The sequence below is a fragment of the Ammospiza nelsoni genome, chromosome 3 (genome assembly GCF_027579445.1).
Source record: "Ammospiza nelsoni isolate bAmmNel1 chromosome 3, bAmmNel1.pri, whole genome shotgun sequence".
Taxonomy (NCBI): Eukaryota; Metazoa; Chordata; class Aves; order Passeriformes; family Passerellidae; genus Ammospiza; species Ammospiza nelsoni.
Window position 1 is genome coordinate 114,013,893 of NC_080635.1, and position 20,757 is coordinate 114,034,649.

Sequence of the window (20,757 nt, forward strand, 5' to 3'; positions counted from 1 at the left end):
GCCATATCAGAGCAAAAAAGAAGAATTTATTTGGAGTTTTGGTGGATAAAATGTGAAAGATCCACTCAAGAGCCGCCTTTTCTCCTTTTACCCGTTTTTTCCCCTTTTCCCATGCTGGCCACTGGGGCTTGGAGCACCCCGGGGCGGTGGAAGGGATGCCCGCCCACAGCAGCTCCCCGGTGCCGTCATTAACACAAGAATCCTTAATTAGCGCCTCGTTACCCGCCCATTAACTCCCAACCCTTCCGCATTCCTTTGCCTCAGAATCTCCCGCGCCCGGGACGCGCGGAGGAGAGACTACAACTCCCATCCGCTCCCGCGCGCCGCAGAGCGAGGAAGAGCCGCTGTGTTCTCGCACGGCACGCTGGGAGTTGTAGTCTAATGGCTGGCCCGCGCGGAGAGCCGCGCTCTCTGATTGGCTGCAAAGCAGCGGGGGCGGGCACAACCCGGAGCCGCGCGCTGTTCAACCAATGGCGAGGGAGCACAGCTGGACGACGCGGCGCTCAGCCAATGGGAGCGCAGGGCGGGCGGTTCGAAGGCGCGAGGCTGAAGGCGGGAAGCAGCCATGGCGGAGGCGGCGCTGAGGTGAGGAAGCGGCTCCGAGGGGGCTCTGAGGGGGCTGTGGAGAGGCTCTGAGGGGACTCTGGAGGAGCTCTGAGGGGGCTGTGAAGGAGTTCTGAGGCGGGAGCTGTGAGGAGGCTCTGAGGGGACTCTGATGGAACTCTGAGGGGGCTTTGATGGAGCTCTGAGTGGGCTCTGATGGAGCTCTGAGTGGGCTCTGATGGAGCTCTGAGCGGACTCTGAGGAGGCTCTGATGGAGCTCTGAGTGGGCTCTGATGGAGCTCTGAGGGAGGCTCCGTGGAGGCTTTGAGGGGACTCTGAGGGGCTCTGAGAGACCTCCGAGAGGGCTTTGCGGGATCTCCGAGCAGCTCTGATGGGGGCTATGAGGAGGATCAGAGGGGCTCGAGAGAGCTCCGAGTGAGCTCCAAGGGGCTCTGATGGAGCACTGAGCAGCTTTGAGGGGGCTCTTACGGAGCTGTTGTTTTGCGGGGACAAACAAAACTCCACAGCTTTGTGAAAGTTTTATTACCTCCGCTATGTTTATTATTACAGCGCCGGATGCCTGTGGAGATTACTCTCCTTTAAAGACATGCATGCTTCTGGAATTCCAGATCCTTTTTTATCCCCCTCTTTAAATACTTCAGCGTGCAATTTTACAATAGATTCATGCATATTCATTTTTGCAAATTTCGGGTGACATTTGCCGCTAGTTCTTCTTTATCAGAAACAATTCCTAGGTCAGGTTAACCGGCTCTCATAGCAGGTTTTTGTCTCTCTGTCTCTCCCCCTTTATCTCTGTCCTTTGGCTGAAGCAGTTTCTCTGAGCCTGGGCTTTTTACGAGAACGGGCAGTCAGACTAAACAGCTGTATTTTCAAACTAGATGTACATTTCACAAAAATCCAAATAGATTTCTGCTCTGGAGAATTTCTGCTCTGCCTCGCTGTGAGGGAACTCTGGGGCGGCTTTGGAGCTCCAGGGGAGCTCTGAGGGGATGTGAGTGGGCTCCAAGGGGCTCTGATGGAGCTCCAAGGGAGCTCTGAGGGGATGTGAGTGGGCTCCGAGGGGCTCTGATGGAGCTCCAGGGGAGCTCTGAGGGGATGTGAGTGGGCTCCAAGGGGCTCTGATGGAGCTCTGAGGGGATGTGAGTGGGCTCCAAGGGGCTCTGATGGAGCTCCAGGGGAGCTCTGAGGGGATGTGAGTGGGCTCCAAGGGGTTCTGAGGGCGCTCCGAGGGGGCTTTGCGGGAACTCCGAGGGGTTCTGAGGGAAGAGTGGGACCTGAGTGGGTTCCGAGGGACTCTGAGTGGACTCTGAAGGAGCTCCGAGGCGGCTTTGCGGGAGCTCTCAGGAGGCTCTGAGGGCGCTCTCAGGGAGCTCTGAGCAGCTCTGATGGGGGCTTTGAGGAGGTTCCGAGGGAGCTCAGAGAGAGCTCCAAGGGGCTCTGATGGAGCACTGAGGAGCTTTGAGGGAGCTCTTGGGGGGCTCTGAGGAAGCACTCAGGGGCCTCTAATGGAGATCTGAGGGGGCTCTGAGGAGGATCAGAGGGAGCTCCAAGGGGCTCTGAGGGAGATCTGGGGGAGCTCCGAGGAAGCTCCGAGGGGATCTGAGTGGGCTCCAAGGGGCTCTGTGGGGAGGTCCGAGGGGGCTTTGCGGGAACTCTGAGGAGGCTCTGAGGGGATATGAGGGGGCTCTGAGGAGGATCAGAGGGAGCTCCAAGGGGCTCTGAGGAAGCGGTGAGGGGACTCTGACTGAGTTCCAAGGGGCTCTGAGGAGCTCTGAGTGGTCCCTGAGGGAGCTCCGAGGGGCCTTTCCGGGAACTCTGAGGAGGCTCCGAAGCGCTCTTAGGAGGATCAGAGAGAGCTCCGAGGAGGCTTTGCGGGAACTGAGGATGCGGCTCTGAGGTGAACTGAGAGGGCTCTGAGGGGTTCTGAGGAGCTCGGGAGGGGCTCCAAGGGGGCTCTGAGGTCTCCAGGCCAGCATTTGGGGCCGGCTTTGAGGAGCTCTGGGGGCTCTGATGAGCTTTGAGGAAGCGTGGTGGGGGTCCGAGGGCTCTGGGCCGGGATTTGGAGCTCCGAGGGGGGGCTCTGATGGAGCTCCGAGGGGGGGCTCTGATGGAGCTCCGGGGCGTGGGGGGGGGCTCGGATGGAGCTCTGAGGGGAAGCTCCGAGGGGGGCTGTGATGGAGCTCCGAGGGGGGCTCAGATGAAGCTCCGAAGGGGGCTCATATGGAGCTCCGAGGGGGGCTGTGATGGAGCTCCGAAGGGGGCTCATATGGAGCTCCGAAGGGGGCTGTGATGGAGCTCCGAGGGAGCTCTGATGGAGCTCCAAGGGCTCTGGGCTGGGATTGGGGCTCTGAGGGGAACCGGAACCCCCGGCTGGGGATTTGGGGTTTTGGGGATTTTTTGGGCTTTGGGGTTTGGTTTTTTTGAGGGTTTTGGAGTTTGGTTTGGGTTTTGGGGCTTTAGGGATTTGGGGATTTTGGGGTTTTTGAGTTTTGGGGGTTGGGGTTTGGGGATTTGGGAATTTAGGGATTTTGGGATTGGGATTTCCCTGGAATTCCCTCCCAAGCCCTGAACTCCCTCCTGGATTTGCAGCAGCTCCGGAACGCCCCGGAAACGGAGCCGGGAGCCCGACAGGTGAGACCCCAAAAACCCCAAAAAATCCCCCCCAGAATCCCAAATATCCCAAAATCCCAACAACCTGAAACCCAAAACCCCCCATATCCCCAAAAATCCCAAAATTCCCAAAAAATTTGAAATTCCCGTTTTTTTTTTCCAGCTCCTGCTCGGAATTCCGGACCCCTCTGTGCAAACGGCCCCGAGCTGCTCCGGGATCTGCATCCCAGAATTCCCCAAATTCCCAAAATTCCGAGCAGGAAATCCGGGAGAAACCGGCGCCGTCCCGGAAACTGCAGCTCCCAGCAGGATATCCGGGAATTCCAGCAGAAAATTTGGGAATTTTATCAGAAAATTCGGGAATTCCAGCGGGAAATTTGGGAATTGCCAGGAGTTCCCACTTTTCCGTGGGGGTTTTCTACGGGCACAGGAATTACCTGGATCCCCTGGAGAGGAAACGGCTGCGGGAGCTGCTGGGGGAGGGGAAAATCCCGGAAAAATCCCAGAATTCTGGGAATTCCAGAGCTGGGAATTTGGGGTTTGGGAGGTTTGGTGGGAAATCCAACAGGAAATCCGGGAATTCTGCTGGGAAATTTGGGAATTCTGGTGGGAAATCCGGGAATTCCAAGAAGAATCACAGCAGCTCCAAAGGGAATTCCAAGGGGAAAGGCAGCGGGAATTCCTGGAATTCCAAGATTGGGAATTCCCAGAAACCTGAGCTCAGGAATTCCCAGAATTCCAATCGTGACAATTCCCAGAATTCTGAGCTCAAGAATTCCCAGATTTCTGAGGTTGGGAATTCTGGGATTGGTGAAAATTCCTGGATTTCCAAGGCCGAGAATTCTCGGATTTCTGGGACTGTGAATTCCCAGATTTCCAGCATTGAGAATTCCCAGAATTCAGGGATTGGTGGCAATTCCCAGGCTGAGCATTCCCAGATTTCTGGGATTGCAAATTCCCAGATTTCCGAGCTCGGGAATTCCCAGAATTTCAGTGCTGGGAATTCCCAGGATTCCAAGGCCAAGAATTCCCAGATTTCTCTGGCTGGGAATTGTGGACTTGGGAATTCCCAGATTTCCAAGGCTGAGAATTCCCAGATTTCCAAGGCCGAGAATTCCCAGATTTCCAAACTCGAGAATTCTGAGATTTCCAAGTTTGGGAATTCTCAGAATTCTGGGATTGCTGAAAATCCCCAGATTTCCAACGCTGACAATTCCCAGATTTCCGAGCTCAAGAATTCCCAGATTTCCAAGGCCGAGAATTCCCAGGTTTCTGGGGTTGGGAATTCCCAGATTTCCGGGGTTGGGAATTCCAGGATTTTGGGGAATTCCGGGAATTCCCAGCCCAGGGAATTCCGGGTGCTCCAGGCCGGGGTCCGGCCGCGTTTGCGGCTCCCCCGGGGCGGCGCCTTCTTCCGCAGCGGGAGCAGAGCCAGGAAAAATCCGGGAAAATCCCAAAAAACCCCCGGGGAGAATCCCCAGGAACCGGCGCGGAACCTTCCGGAAACAGCGGGCAAGGAAAACCGGGAAAAAACCGGGAAAAATCAACGGGAATGGAGCGGGAAGGAGGTGAGTGAGGGGTGGGAATCCTGGGGATTTTGGGGGAATTTTCTTGGGAATTTCAGGGGATTTGGGGAATTTTCAGGGATTTGGGGAGAATTTCTGGAAATTTTCTTGGGAATTTCCAGGAACTTCAGGGAATTTTGGGGAGTTTCAGGGAATTTTTGGCAATTCCTGGGAATTTCCTTCAAATTTGCTTTGGGAATTTCCCTGGGAATTTTGGGGAATTTTCAGTGATTTTCAGGGAATTCCTGGGGACTATCACGGAATTTCTGGGTTTTTTTGGGAAATTTTTTGGGAATTCTCTTGGGAATTTCCATTGGAATTTCAGAGAATTTTCTTAGGAGTTTCGGGGCATTTTCAAGGAATTCCTGGGGATTTTTGGGAATTTGGGGGAATTTCTGGGAATTTTCTTGGGAATTTCTGTTGGAACTTTGGAAAATGTTCTTGGGAATTTTGGGGGGGGTTTCTGGGATTTTTTGGGGATTTTCTTGGGAATTTCTGCAAATTTCAGGGAATTTCCTTGGAATTCCTGGGAATTCCTCAGAATTCCAGGGGATTTTTTGGGCATTTCAGGGAATTTCCTTGGGAATTTTGGGAAATTTCTGTGACTTGTGGGGACTTTTCTTGGGAAATTTCTTGGGAATTTTCACAGATTTTCCTTGGGAATTTCCTTCCAATGTCAAGGGATTTCTGGGAATTTTGGGGGATTTTGGGAAGTTCCTGGGAATTTCTGGGATTTTTGCGGAATTTTGGGGAACTTTTTGAAATTCCAGGGGGTTTTTAGGGAATTTCACAGAATTTTTGGGAATTTCCCTGAAAGTTCCTTGGAATGTCAGAGAATTTCAGGGAATTTCAGGGGACTCTGGGGAATTCCCAGGATTTCCCTTGGAATTTCAAGAACTGTCAGGGAATTCCATAGATCTTTGGGAATCTTTCTGGAATTTCTGGGAATTTCTGGGACTTTTTGATATTTTTGGGAATCTCCCTTTTCCATCCCCAGATTCCCTCAAAACCCCCGGGAATGAACCCAGAATTCCAGGAAAATCCTTGGATTTCCCAACATCCCCAAATTCCCAGACTGATCCAAGATTTCCTTGGGCATTTCCCGGAATTCCTGAAAACCCCAGAATTCCATGTAAAACCCCCAGAATTCCCATTTTTCCTGCAATTCCCTCTTTTCCAGGAACCCTCTGGAACGAGCTCGGATTCCCGGGATGCCCCGGCCCAGCAGGAATTGAGTGAGTGGGGAAAATCTCGGGAAAACTTTGGGAAAACCTTGGGAATTCTGCCCTGGAATTCCCAGCACTCCCACTGGCAATCCCTGAGCTCACAATTCCGTTTTTTTTTTTCCGGATTTTTCCTGGATTTTCCTGGAATTTTCCCCTTTTTTTCCCAGGCTCTCCGTGCCCGGCCGGGCTCTTCCCGATTTTCCTGCCCAGCAGGAGGAGGTGAGATCCCATTTTCCCACTTTTTTCCCATTGTTTTCCCGCTTTTTTCCCATTTTCCCCCCATGTTTTTCCCTGATTTTTCCCATTTTCCCCCTGATTTTTCCCCTGATTTTTCCCATTTTTTCCCACTTTTCCCATTTGTTTTTCCCATTGTTTTTCCAGGCCCCTGGAGGAGCTCCCGGCTCCCTTTGGTCCCTCTGGAAAAGCTCCCAGGAAATCCCGGGAATCCTCATGGGATCAGCTCATCATTGTGAGAGCGGCAGGAAAACGGGAATCCCGGGAATTCCAGAACCTTCCGTGGGCTGGGAAATCTGGGAATTCCATGGGAATGTTCCCTGGGTGGAAAAATGTGGGAATTCCGGGGTTCTAGAACTTTCCGTGGGATGGGAAATTCAGGAGTTCTGGAATTGGGGAGGAGAAATCTGGGAATTCCCTGGGAATGGCAATTCAGGAATTCCGCAGTTCCAGAACTTTCCACGGGAGGGGAAATCCGGGAATCCCTTGGGGACGTTTTTCCCTTAGGGGAAATCCCGGCATTCCCGGTGTGCATTCCCGGTTATCCCAGGATTTCCTGCGCTCATTCCCAGGATTCCCCCATTCCCACAATTCCCATTTTTCCCGTTTTTCCCATCGGGATGAAGGGCAGGGGGGGCTGGGTCCCCGGCAGTGCGGATCCTGCGGGATGCTCTTCCCTTCTCCCATTCCTGCCATTCCCTGTGTGCATTCCCAGTTATCCCATTCCCAATTTTCCCTCATTCCTGACATTCCCTGTGTTTTTTCCTGGACTTCCCCCGTTCCCAGAATTCCTGGTGTTCGTTCCCATTTTCCCTCTGTCAGGACTCAGGTCAGCACTCGCTGGGCCCGCGGCAGTGCGGATCCTGCGGGACGCTCTTCCCTTCTCCCCATTCCCGGCATTCCCTGTGTTCATTCCCAGTTATCCCAGGATTCCCCCATTCCCACAACTCCCATCCCCTCATTCCCGCATTCCCAGAATTCCCATTTTTCTCACTTTTCCTGATTTTCAGGATGCAGGTCAGCACTCGCTGGGCCCGCGGCAGTGCGGATCCTGCGGGATGCTCTTCCCTTCTCCCCATTCCCGGCATTCCCTGTGTTCATTCCCAGTTATCCCAGGATTCCCCCATTCCCAGAATTCCCAGAATTCCCATTTTCCCTTCCCCATTTCCAGGACGCGGGGCAGCACTCTCTGGGCCCGCGGCAGTGCGGCTCCTGCGGGATGCTCTTCCATTCCGCATTCCTGGCATTCCCTGTGTTCATTCCCAGTTATCCCAGGATTCCCGGTGTTCATTCCCAGTTATCCCAGGATTCCCCCATTCCCAGAATTCCCAGAATTCCCATTTTCCCTTCCCCATTTCCAGGACGCGGGGCAGCACTCTCTGGGCCCGCGGCAGTGCGGCTCCTGCGGGATGCTCTTCCATTCCGCATTCCTGGCATTCCCTGTGTTCATTCCCAGTTATCCCAGGATTCCCGGTGTTCATTCCCAGTTATCCCAGGATTCCCCCATTCCCAGAATTCCCATTTTTCCCGGTATTCCCCCAGGACGCGGGGCAGCACTCGCTGGGCCCGCGACAGTGCGGCTCCTGCGGGATGCTCTTCCATTCCGCATTCCCGGCATTCCCTGTGTTCATTCCCAGTTATCCCAGGATTCCCGGTGTTCATTCCCAGTTATCCCAGGATTCCCCCATTCCCAGAATTCCCAGAATTCCCATTTTCCCTTCCCCATTTCCAGGACGCGGGGCAGCACTCTCTGGGCCCGCGGCAGTGCGGCTCGTGCGGGATGCTCTTCCATTGCCCATTCCCGGCATTCCCTGTGTTCATTCCCAGTTATCCCAGGATTCCCCCATTCCCAGAATTCCCATTTTTCCCGGTATTCCCCCAGGACGCGGGGCAGCACTCTCTGGGCCCGCGGCAGTGCGGATCCTGCGGGATGCTCTTCCATTGCCCATTCCCGGCATTCCCTGTGTTCATTCCCAGTTATCCCAGGATTCCCGGTGTTCATTCCCAGTTATCCCAGGATTCCCCCATTCCCAGAATTCCCATTTTTCCCGGTATTCCCCCAGGACGCGGGGCAGCACTCGCTGGGCCCGCGACAGTGCGGCTCCTGCGGGATGCTCTTCCATTCCGCATTCCCGGCATTCCCTGTGTTCATTCCCAGTTATCCCAGGATTCCCGGTGTTCATTCCCAGTTATCCCAGGATTCCCCCATTCCCAGAATTCCCAGAATTCCCATTTTCCCTTCCCCATTTCCAGGACGCGGGGCAGCACTCTCTGGGCCCGCGGCAGTGCGGCTCGTGCGGGATGCTCTTCCATTGCCCATTCCCGGCATTCCCTGTGTTCATTCCCAGTTATCCCAGGATTCCCCCATTCCCAGAATTCCCATTTTTCCCGGTATTCCCCCAGGACGCGGGGCAGCACTCTCTGGGCCCGCGGCAGTGCGGATCCTGCGGGATGCTCTTCCATTGCCCATTCCCGGCATTCCCTGTGTTCATTCCCAGTTATCCCAGGATTCCCGGTGTTCATTCCCAGTTATCCCAGGATTCCCCCATTCCCAGAATTCCCATTTTTCCCGGTATTCCCCCAGGACGCGGGGCAGCACTCGCTGGGCCCGCGACAGTGCGGCTCCTGCGGGATGCTCTTCCATTCCGCATTCCCGGCATTCCCTGTGTTCATTCCCAGTTATCCCAGGATTCCCGGTGTTCATTCCCAGTTATCCCAGGATTCCCCCATTCCCAGAATTCCCAGAATTCCCATTTTCCCTTCCCCATTTCCAGGACGCGGGGCAGCACTCTCTGGGCCCGCGGCAGTGCGGCTCGTGCGGGATGCTCTTCCATTGCCCATTCCCGGCATTCCCTGTGTTCATTCCCAGTTATCCCAGGATTCCCCCATTCCCAGAATTCCCATTTTTCCCGGTATTCCCCCAGGACGCGGGGCAGCACTCTCTGGGCCCGCGGCAGTGCGGCTCGTGCGGGATGCTGTTCGCTCCCGGCGTTGCCGAGGATCGGCTGCAGCACCTGCGGCACCACCGGAGGCTGCGCCAGGCCCTGACACACACGGTCCGGCAGCGGGATGGGAATGGGGGTGTCCCGTGGGAATGATGGGAATTCCGTGGGAATGGGAACGTTCCATGGGAATGATGGGAGTGGAGATTCCAGGGGAGTGATGGGAGTGGGAATTCCAGGGGAATGATGGGAGTGGAGATTCCAGGGGAATGATGGGAGTGGAGATTCCAGGGGAATGATGGGAGTGGAGATTCCAGGGGAATGATGGGAGTGGGAATTCCAGGGGAATGATGGGAGTGGGAATTCCAGGGGAATGATGGGAGTGGGAATTCCAGGGGAATGGAATGCGAATGATGGGAATGGGCGTGGGGATGGGAATGGGGATCCCAGGTATTCCAGGGGAGTGGTGGGAATGGGAATGGTGGGAGTGGGAATGGGAATGGGAATGATGGGAATAGGAATGGTGGGAATGGGAATGGTGGGAATGGGAATGGTGGGAATGATGGGAATGGGAATGATGGGAATGGGAATGGTAGGAATGGTGGGAATGGGAATGGTGGGAATGGGACTGCAGCATCCAGGGAGGGGGGGAGCTGGGTGGGAGGGGAGAGAGGGAATTCCAGGGGAATGGGAATATGGGAATGGGGAGAGTGGGAATGGGGGAATTCCTGGAATTTGGGGAATGGGAATTGGGATGGGGAAATGGAAATGGGAATGGGGGATGTGGGAATGGTGGGAATTTGGGAATGGCAGGAACTGTGGGAATGGGATTGGCAGAATGGGAATGAGGGACAGGAGGAATGTGGGAATTCTGGGAATGAGAGAATGGGAATGGGGGAATGATGGGAATTCTGGGAATGGCAGGAATGCAGGGATTGGGGCATGGGGGAATGGTGGGAATGTGAGAGTGCTGGGAACGATGGGAATGCAGGAATACTGGGAACAGAGGGAATGGGGGAATGTTGGGAATGGCAGGAGAAATTCCTGCCCGGGATTACTCCTTGAGATTCCTTCATGGAATTCCCTCTTGGGATTCTTCCCTGGAATTCCCTCCTGGAATTCCATCTTGGGACATACACATTCCCCAATCGTGGAATCCTGGATCCCCCAATCCTGAGGCATTCCCGGGATTCCCCCAATCCTGAGGTGATTCCCAGGATTCCCCCAATCCTGGATCCCCCAATCCTGAGGGGATTCCCGGGATTTTCCCTCGGCAGGGCTGGAAGCAGGAGCGCGTGGTGGCGGAATTCTGGGATGGGAAAATCCTCCTGATCCTTCCCGAGGATCCCAAATACGCCCTCAGGAAGGTACTGGCAATTCCTGGGGTTTCCTTTGGGAATGGAAGCTGGAATCCCAAATTCCAATGGGGTCTCATCCCGAAATCCCAATGGGATCTGATCCTGAAATCCCAATGGGATCTGATCCCGAAATCCCAAATCCTCAACGGGGTCTGATCCCGAAATCCCAATGGGATCTGATTCTGAAATCCCAAATCCTCAAGGGGAGCTGATCCCGAAATCTCAAATCCCAATGGGAGCCGATCTCGAAATCCCAATGGGAGCTGATCCCTAAATCCCAAATTCCAATGGGAGCCAGCGCCTAAATCCCAAATCCCAATGCAGTCTGATTCCTAAATCCCAGCAGGATCTGATCCCAAATCCCAACAGAGTCTGATCCCAAAACTGCAAATCCCAATGGGATCTGATCCCTAAATCCCAGCAGGACCCAATCCCTGATTCCCATCCCTCAGAAATCCCTAAATCCCTGTGCAAACCCAGCCTTTCTTGGGAACAAATCCCGTTTTCATGGGAATTCCCATCCCATTTCTCTGAGAATTCCCACCCCATTTCCCCAGAAGTCCCCACCCCATTTTCCCAGGAATTCCCACCTCATTTCTCTCAGAATTGCCATCCCCTTTTCCCTGGAGTTCCCACCCCATTTTCCCAGGAATTCCCACGCTGTTTATCCTGGAGTTACCATCCCCTTCTCCCAGAATTCCCACTCCGTTTCTCCAGGAATTCCCACCCCGTTTTCCCAGGAATTCCCACCCCATTTCCCCAGCAATTCCCACCCAATTTATCCCAGTTTTCCCACTCCGTTCATCCCAGAATTCCCACCCCATTTTCCTAGGAATTCCCACCCCATTCCCCAGGAATTCCCACCCCATTTCTCTCAGAATTCCCACCCCATTTATCCCAGGAATTCCCACCCTATTTATCCCAGAATTCCCACCCCGTTTCTCCCCGCAGGCCGAGGAGGTTTTGGCCGTGGTGGATTCCGAGCTGGGTTTCCCGGAGCAGTCCCGGCTGAGTTCCGGGCAGCGTTCCCGGATTTTCCCGGCGCAGTCACGGGTGTACCTGTTTGTGAGCCCCGGGCAGTGCGTGCTGGGCTGCCTGGTGGCACAGCCCATCCGCCAGGTGCGTGATCCCCCCCAGGGATTCCCGCATCCCCAATTTCCCATTCCCAGTTTCCATCCCCATCCTTATTCCCCATTCCCAGGTCTCATCCACATTCCCGGTTCCCAATTCACATCCCCATCCCATTCCCATTTTTTCAACCCCATCCCCATTCCCATCCTGGTTCCCATTCCCAGTTTTCCATTACCATTCCCAGCCCCCATTCCCAATTCCCACTTTGCTGGTTCCCATCCCAATTCCCGTTCCCAGATTCCCATTCCCAGTTCCTGATTCCCGTTCCCAGTTCCCGTTCACAGTTTCCCATCCCTATTCCCACTTTCCATTCCCAATTCCCAGTTTCCCCATTCCCAGTTTCCCTGTTCCCAGTTCCCATCCCCATTCCCAATTCCCATCTCCAGTTCTCAATTCCCAGTTTCCCCATTCCCAGTTTCCCTGTTCCCAGTTCCCATCTCCAGTTCTCAATTCCCATCTCCATTCCCAGTTTCCCATTACCATCCCCATTCCCAGTTCCCATTATCACATTCCCAGTTTCCCAGTTCTCATCCCCAGTCCCAATTTCCCAGTTCCCATTTCCAGTTCCCACATTTTCCATTCCCACGTTTCCATCCCCATTCCCAATTCCCATCTCCAGTTCTCAATTCTCATCCCCATTCCCATCCCTGTCCCCATCCCCATTCCCAGTTCCCATCCCCATTCTCAGCTTCCAGTTCTCATCCTCATTCCCAGTTTCCCATTCCCGGTTTCCCATTCCCAGTTCCCATTCTCAGTTCCCATTTCCATTCCCACATTCTCAGTTCCCATTCCCGCATTCCCAGTTCCTATTGCCAGTTCCCCATTCCCACATTTCCATCCCCATCCCCATTCCCTGTTTCCCATTCCCAGTTCCCATTCCCAGTTCCCCGTTCCCATTCCTCATTCCCAATTCCCCATTCCCACGTTTCCATCCCCATCCCCATTCCCTCTTTCCCACTCCCAGTTCCCCATTCCCATTCCCCATTCCCAGTTTCCCAATTCTCATCCCCATTCCGTTTCCCATTCCCCATTCCCAGTTTCCCAATTCCCATCCCCATTCCCAGTTTCCCATCCCCAGTTTCCCATCCCTATCCCCATTCCCTGTTTCCCACTCCCAGTTCCCCATTCCCAGTTTCCTATTCCCAGTTCCCCATTCCCAGTTCCCCATTCCCAGTTTCCTATTCCCAGTTCCCCATTCCCAGTTTCCCATTCCCAGTTTCCTATTCCCAGTTCCCATTCCCATTCCCCCATTCCCAGTTCCTATTCCCGATTCCCCATTCCCACGTTTCCATCCCCATCCCCATTCCCTGTTTCCCACTCCCAGTTCCCAATTCCCATTCCCCATTCCCAGTTTCCCAATTCTCATCCCCATTCCGTTTCCCATTCCCCATTCCCAGTTTCCCAATTCCCATCCCCATCCCCAGTTTCCCATCCCTTTCCCCATTCCCAGTTCCTCATTCCCAGTTTCCTATTCCCAGTTCCCATTCCCAGTTCCCATTCCCCATTCCCAGTTCCCATTCCCATTCCCAGTTCCTATTCCCAATTCCTCATTCCCACGTTTCCATCCCCATCCCCATTCCCTGTTTCCCACTCCCAGTTCCCCATTCCCATCCCCATTCCCAGTTTCCCATCCCCAGTTTCCCATCCCTATCCCCACTCCCTGTTTCCCACTCCCAGTTCCCCATTCCCAGTTTCCTATTCCCAGTTTCCTGTTCCCCATTCCCAGTTCCCATTCCCCATTCCCAGTTCCCATTCCCATTCCCCCATTCCCAGTTCCCATTCCCATTCCCCCATTCCCAGTTCCTATTCCCAATTCCCCATTCCCACGTTTCCATCCCCATCCCCATTCCCTGTTTCCCACTCCCAGTTCCCCATTCCCAGTTCCCCACTCCCAGTTCCCCACTCCCAGTTCCCCATTCCCAGTTCCCATTCCCAGTTCCCATTCCCATTCCCCCATTCCCAGTTCCTATTCCCAATTCCTCATTCCCACGTTTCCATCCCCATTCCCAGTTTCCCACTCCCAGTTCCCAATTCCCATTCCCAGTTTCCCAATTCCCATCCCCATTCCTAGTTTCCCCATCCCAATTCCCATCCCCATTCCCAATTCCCCGTTCCCACATTTCCATCCCCATTCCCGCAGGCATTCCGCGTGCTGCCGGAGCCGGGCTTGGCACCATTGCCAGACCCCCAGGACCCCCAGCATTCCCGTGATCCCCGTGACCCCCGGCATTCCCAGGATTCCCATCGGGATTCCCGTCGGGATCCGCAGAGCGATCCGTGTGCCCGCGCCTGGCGCTGCTCGCTGTGCCCGGAGCCGGCGGCGTGCGGCATCAGCCGCCTCTGGGTGCTGGGGGCGCGGCGGCGCCGCGGCATCGCCCGCAGGATGATGGACGCCCTCAGGTGGGGGGAAACAACAGCCGGGAATGCCGGGAATGTTGGGAATGGCGGGGGGAAACGGGGATTGGGGACGGGGGAAACCGGGGATTGGGGTGGGGAAATGGGAATTGGGGAGGGAGAACACGGAAAACTGGGATTGCCAGGTCTGGGAGTGCTGGACGCACTCAGGTGGGGGAAAACAGCCGGGAATGGCGGGGGGAAATGGGGATTGGGGATGGGGAACTGGAAATTGGGGATGGGGAACTGGAAATTGGGGATGGGGAAATGGGATTTGGGGAGGGAGAACACGGAAAACTGGGATTGCCAGGTCTGGGAGTGCTGGACGCCCTCAGGTGGGGGAAAACACCCGGGAATGCCGGCAATGGTGGGGGGAAATGGGGATTGGGGACGGGGAACTGGAAATTGGGGATGAGGAACTGGAAATTGGGGATGGGGAACTGGGATTTGGGGATAGGGAACTGGGATTTGGGGAGGGAGAACACGGAAAACTGGGATTGCCAGGTCTGGGAGTGCTGGACGCCCTCTGGTGGGAATGCAACCGGGAATGGCGGGAATGTTGGGAATGGCGGGATGGGAGGGGGCAGGAAAGGGAGAGTGGGAGGAAAAAGTGGGACTGGGGATGGGGAAACTGGGATGTGGGGTGGGGGAAATGGGGATGGGGAACTGGGATTGGGGAGGGGGAGACACTGGGATTTGGGGTGGGGAACTGGGATTTGGGATGGGGGGATGGGATTGGGAATGAGGAAAGTGGGATTGGGGATGGGGGGATGGGATTGGGGATAGGGGAAACTGGGATTTGGGGTGGGGGAAATGGGATTGCGGATGGGGAAATGGGATTGGGGAGGGGGAAATGGGAATGGGGAACTGGGATTGGAGATGGGGAAATGGCACGTGGGATGGGAAACTGGGATTTGATATGGGGAAAGTGGGATTTGGGATGGGGAAAGAGAATTGTGGATGGGGAAAGTGGGATTTGGGCAGGGATAACAGGAAAACCGGGATTCAGGCAGGAATGTTTTTCGAGTGTTTTCCATTTTCCCATTCTTCTTCCTGGTGTTTCCCATTTCCTGAAATTTTCCTCGTTACTTTTCCTAAAGTTTTCCCAGTGCTTCCCATTTCCCCATTATTTATTTTTCCCAGTGCTTCCCATTTCCCGCTCTTTATTTTTCCCGGTGTTTTCCATTTCCTGGTGATTTGATTTTTCTTGGTGTTTTCCATTCTCCCGTTATTTTTCCCGGTGCTGCCCCGTTATTTTCCCCGTTGTTTTTCCTGGTGTCGTTCCCCGTTTCCCCATTGCCAATTTCCCTCTGACCTGACGCGCGTTGTCCCGTTCCAGGCGCACGTTCGTGTTCGGGGCGGTGCTGAGTTCCCAGGATTTGGCCTTTTCCGACCCCACGGCCGACGGGAGGGGATTCGCTGCCCGCTACTGCGGCCGCCACGACTTCCTCGTCTACAGCCCCCTCGCACCGGGATCCACACCGGGATCCACGCCGGGAACACCGGGATTGGCATCGGGATCAGCACTGGGATCTGCACCGGGATCCACGGCACTGGGAACACCAGGAACACCGGGATTGGCATCGGGATCAGCACTGGGATCTGCACCGGGATCCACAGCACTGGGAACACCGGGATCAGCACTGGGATCCACAGCACCGGGATCCACACCGGGGTCTGCACCGGGAACGCTGGGATCAACACCAGGAACACCGGCACCGGGATCTGCACCGGGATCCACACCAGGAACACCGGGATCCAAGGCACCGGGATCACCGGGATCCACACCGCGATCACCAGGATCATCACCCGGATCTGCACTGGGATCGTTGATATCGACACCAGGAGCCACACCAGGATCAGCAGGAGCTGCACTGGGATCCACACCGGGATCAGCAGGATCGCTGGGATCATTGGGATCAGTATCGGGATCCACACCAGGAGCCACACTGGGATCACCGGGAGCTGCACTGGGATCTCCACCAGGATCCACAGTACCGGGATCACCACCAGGATCTGCAGCCGGATCTACACGGGGATCAGCACCAGGATCCGGACTGGGATCGACACCGGGATCAGGAGGATCACCAGGAGCTGCACCAGGATCAACACCAGGATCAGCACCGGGATCAACACTGGGATCAGCAGGATCTGCACCAGGATCTGCAGCAGGATCAGCATTGGGATCAGCACCAGGAGCCACACAAGGATCGGCACCGGGATCAGGAGGAACACCAGGATCAGCACCGGGATCAGCACCAGGAACCACACCAGGATCAGCGGGATCCACACCGGGATCTGCAGTGGGATCGGCACTGGGATCACCGGGATCAGCACCGCGATCCACACCGGCATCAGCAGGATCGGGATCATCAGGATTGGGATCAGGATCATTGGAGTTGAAATCAGGATCATCAGGACCAGGATCAGCAGGATCACTGGGATCAGGATTGGGATGAGCAGCGGGAGCAGTGGGATCAGCAGGATCAGGAATCCTTCCCTAAATCCTTCCCAAATCCCTAAATCCCTTGGGAATCCTTCCCTTCCAGTTGGGAATCCTTGCCTAAATCCCTTCCCTCCGGAATCACCCTTCCCTTCCCTTCCCTTCCCTTCCCTTCCCTTCCCTTCCCTTCCCTTCCCTTCCCTTCCCTTCCCTTCCCTTCCCTTCCGGAATCCTTCTTTTCCTGGCATCCTTCCCTTCCTTTTCTTGGGAATGCTGAGCTCCCTTGGGAATCCTTCCCCAAATCCCATCCCTTCCAAATCCACCATTCCCTTCCTTTCTTTGGAAATCTTCCCCTTCATTCCCTTGGGAGTCTTTCCCTAAATCCCTTCCTTAAATCCTTCATTCCTTTGGGAATTCCTCCCTAAATCCCTTTGGAATCCTTCATTCCCTTGGGAAGGTTTCCCTCCCTTGGGAATGCTGAGTTCCTTGGGAAACTTTCCCTTCCCTAAATCCCTTGGGAATCTTTCCCTGGATCCCTTCCCAATCTTTCCAAATCCTTCATTCCCTTTGGAATCCTTCCCTTGGGAATCCCTCATCCCCTTCCTTTCTTTGGGAATCCTTTCCCAAATCCCTTCCCTCCCACATCCTTCATTCCCTTGGGAATCCTTTCCCAAATCCCATCCCTTACAAATCCACCATTCCCTCCCTTTCTTTGGGAATCTTTCCCTTCTTTTCCCTTGGGAATCCCTCCCTAAACCCCTTCCCTGAATCCTTCATTCCCTTGGGAATCCCTTCATTCCCTTCCCTTTGAGATCCTTCATTCCTTTGGGATCCCTGATTCCTTTGGGAATTCTCCTTTCCTTTGGGAATTCTCTTACCCTTGGGAATCCCTGATCCCTTTAGGAATTCCCTTTCCTTTTGGGATCCCTCATTCCCTTGGGATCCCTCATTCCTTTGGAATTCCTGATTCCCTTGGGAATTCTCCTTTGGGAATTCTTACCCTTGGGAATCCCTGATTCCTTTGGGATCCCTCATTCCCTTGGGAATGCTCATTCCCTTTAGGTCCCTGATTCCCTTGGGAATTTTCCTTTCCCTTGGGAATCTCCCTGGGGGTCCCTCCCCTCTCCCTTCCTGCCCAGCTGCTGCTGAATTCCACTGGAAATCCTGGAATTCTCCAGGATCCCCCCAAATTCCTGCCTTTTCCCAGGTGTTTTTTTGGGATTTAAGTTAATTGGGGTCGGGGCTTCGTTACTGGGAATTGGCTTTTCCTGTTGCCTTGGAATTGGGAATTCCAGGCGTTTGTGGGAATATTCCAAGGTTTTGTGAAGATATTCCATAAATTTCTGTCAACAATCCAAGCTTTTGTGAAGATATTCCATAAATTTCTGTCAATATTCCAAGGTTTTACCACGAGAACCCATAAATTTCTGTCAATATTCCAAGATTTTCTGAAGACATCCCAAAAATTTCTGTCAATATTCCAAGGTTTTCCAGGGCGTTGTGGGAATATTCCAAGGTTTTCTGAGGATATTCCATAAATTTCTGTCAATATTCCAAGTTTTTCTGATGCTGTTCCATTGTTTTCTCTCATTATTCCAAGGTTTTCTGAAGTTATTCCATAAATTTCTGAAAACACTCCCAAGTTTTCTGTTATTTCATTTTTATGGAAATATTCCAGGCTTTTTGAGGATATTCCAAGGTTTTATGGGAATATTCCAGGTTTTTGAGGATAATCAAAGGTTTTATGAGAATATTCCAGGTTTTTTGGGAATTTTTGGGGTTTTTATGGAAATATTCCGGGGGTTTTTTGGGAATTTTCCCCCCTCAGAGCACCCAAATCCCATCCAGGCTCCCTCCACTCTGGAAAACCCAAATCCCAAGGAAAAATCCAGCAATTCCAGAGAGAGGAACAAATTTATTTATTTGAAACATTCCTGAGGGAAAACTGGGGAAAATCCAACTCAAAATGAGGGAAAATCCAGGGAAAAAACTTGGGAAAATCCAAAGCCCAGAGGGAAAATCCAAACCCCAAAAAGAGGGAATTCCAGCCCAAAAAAAGAGGGAAAATCTGACCTAAAAAATGGAGAACCCAACTTAAAAAGAGGGATAACCCAATTTAAAAAATGAGAGAAATTCCAACCTAAACTTGGGAATTCCAGCCTAAAAAAGAGGGAAAATCCAACTAAAACAGGAATGAAAATCTGACCTAAAAGAGGGAAATTCCAGCCCAAAAAGGAGGGAAAATCCAACCCTAAAAACTTGGGAAAATCCAAACCTGAAACTTGGGAAATCCAACCCCAAATTTGGGAGAATCCAACCTGAAAACTTGGGAAAATCTGACCTAAAAAAGAGGGAAAATCCAAATCCCAAAGAGTGGGAAAATGAGGGAAAATCCAGCCCAAAAAAAGAGGGAAAATCTGACCTAGAAAAGGGAGAATCCAACCTAAAAAGAGGTAAAACCCAATTTTAAAAATGAGGGAAATTCCAGCCTGAGAGATGGAAAATCCAAACCTCAAAGAAAAGGGAAAATTGGGAAATGCAACCAAAAATGAAGGAAAATACAACCTAAACTTGGGAATTCCAGCCCAAAAAAAGAGGGAAAATCCAACTGAAAAAAAAAAGTGGGAAAAACTGACCTAAAACAGGGGAAAATCCAGCAAAAAGCTTGGGAAAATCCAAACTCCAAAAAGAGGGAAAATCCAACCCCAAACCTGGGAGAATCCAACCTGAAAACTTGGGAAAATCCGATCCAAAAAAGAGGAAAAATCCAAACCCCAAAGAGTGGGAAATTCAACCTAAAAACGGGGAAAAATCCAATTAAAATAGGGGGGAAAATCCAATGGGAAAACTTGGGAAATTCCAGCCCAGAAAAGAGGGAAAATCGAACTCCGAATCTGAGGGAATCCAACCGGAAAACTTGGGAAAATCTGACCCAAAAAAGAGGGAAACTCCAACAAGAAAGGAAATCTGGGAATGTCAGAATTCTGGAATTCCAGGAGTTTCAGGCCCTGGAATTCAAGGAACGTCAGGAATCACATCCTGGCGGAAATCTGGGAATGTCAGGGCCCTGGAATTCCAGGAATGTCAGGATCCAGAGCCACATCCTGGAAATCTGGGAATATCAGGCTCTGGAAAAGTGGGAGGAGTGTCAGGTTCTGGAATCCTGGGAATGCCGGGCTCTGGAACCTCAGGAATCCCAGCTCTGTTATCCCAGGCTCGCAGGGCTCTGGAATTCTGGGAATTCCAGCTCCATAATCCCAGCAATTCCAGCTCCATTATCCTGGGAATTCCAGCTCCATTATCCCAGGATTCCAGCTCCATTATCCCGGGAATCCTAGCTCCATTATGCCAGGAATTCCAGCTCCATAATCCCAGGATTCTAGCTCCATTATCCCGGGAATCCCAGCTCCATTATGCCAGGAATTCCAGCTCCATAATCCCAGGAATTCCAGCTCCATTATCCCGGGAATTCTAGCTCCATAATCCCAGGAATTCCAGCTCCATAATCCTGGGAATTCCAGCTCCATTATCCCAGGAATTCCAGCTCCATAATCCCAGTCTCTCAGGGCTGTGGAATTCCTTCTCCATTATCCCAGGCTCTCAAGGCTCTGGAATTCTGGGCTCTGTAATCCCAGGAATTCCCGCTCCGTTATTGCAGAATTCCAGCTCTGTTATTCCAGTCTCTCAGGGCTCTGTTATCCAGGAATTCCCACTCCGTTATCGTGGAATTCCAGCTCTGTTATCCCAGTCTCTCAGGGCTCTGTTATCCAGGAATTCCCGCTCCGTTATCGCGGAATCCCAGCTCTGTCATTCCAGAATTCCCGCTCTGTTATCCAGGTCTCTCAGGGCTCTGTTATCCCAGAATTTCCACTCCGCAATCCCAGAGTTCCTGCTCCCTTATCCCAGTGCCTTAGGGCTGTGTTATCCCAGAATTCCTGCTCCATCGTCAGTTATCCCGGCATTCCCGCTCTGTTATCCCAACTATTCCTGTTCCGTTATCCCATCCCTCATTCCTGCTCTGTTATCCCGGCTATTCCCGCTCTGTTATCCCTCATCATTCCCGCTCCGTTATCCCTCATCATTCCTGCTCTCCCAGCATTCCCACTGTCCCTCAGGGCTGTGTTATCCGGCGTTCTCGCAGTCCCTCATCCATCATTCCCGCTCCTGTGTTATCCTGGCTATTCCCGTTCTCCTGGCGTTCTTCCCGCTCTGTTATCCCGGCATTCCCACTCTGTCCCTCATTCCCTCATCATTCCTGCTCTCCCGGCTGTTCCCACTCCGTGGTTATCC

The 20,757-nt window shown here is 53.2% G+C and overlaps 1 protein-coding gene and 1 long non-coding RNA gene across 2 annotated transcripts; both read left to right on the forward strand.

Annotated features, from left to right (window-relative positions):
• The first annotated feature begins 565 nt into the window (after positions 1 to 565).
• On the forward strand, positions 566 to 15,857 carry ESCO2 (establishment of sister chromatid cohesion N-acetyltransferase 2). The gene is made up of 11 exons (XM_059467700.1): positions 566 to 585; positions 4,055 to 4,742; positions 5,920 to 5,974; positions 6,133 to 6,184; positions 6,347 to 6,434; positions 9,124 to 9,255; positions 10,419 to 10,508; positions 11,451 to 11,618; positions 13,771 to 14,030; positions 15,364 to 15,490; positions 15,732 to 15,857. Exons 1-11 carry the CDS (start codon positions 566 to 568, stop codon positions 15,855 to 15,857), a joined length of 1,806 nt encoding a protein of 601 aa, XP_059323683.1.
• Positions 15,858 to 16,844: 987 nt separating this feature from the next.
• LOC132071578 (uncharacterized) lies at positions 16,845 to 18,102 on the forward strand. The gene is made up of 2 exons (XR_009418145.1): positions 16,845 to 17,784; positions 17,827 to 18,102. It is a non-coding gene; the product is annotated as an uncharacterized LOC132071578 (long non-coding RNA).
• Positions 18,103 to 20,757: the final 2,655 nt, after the last annotated feature.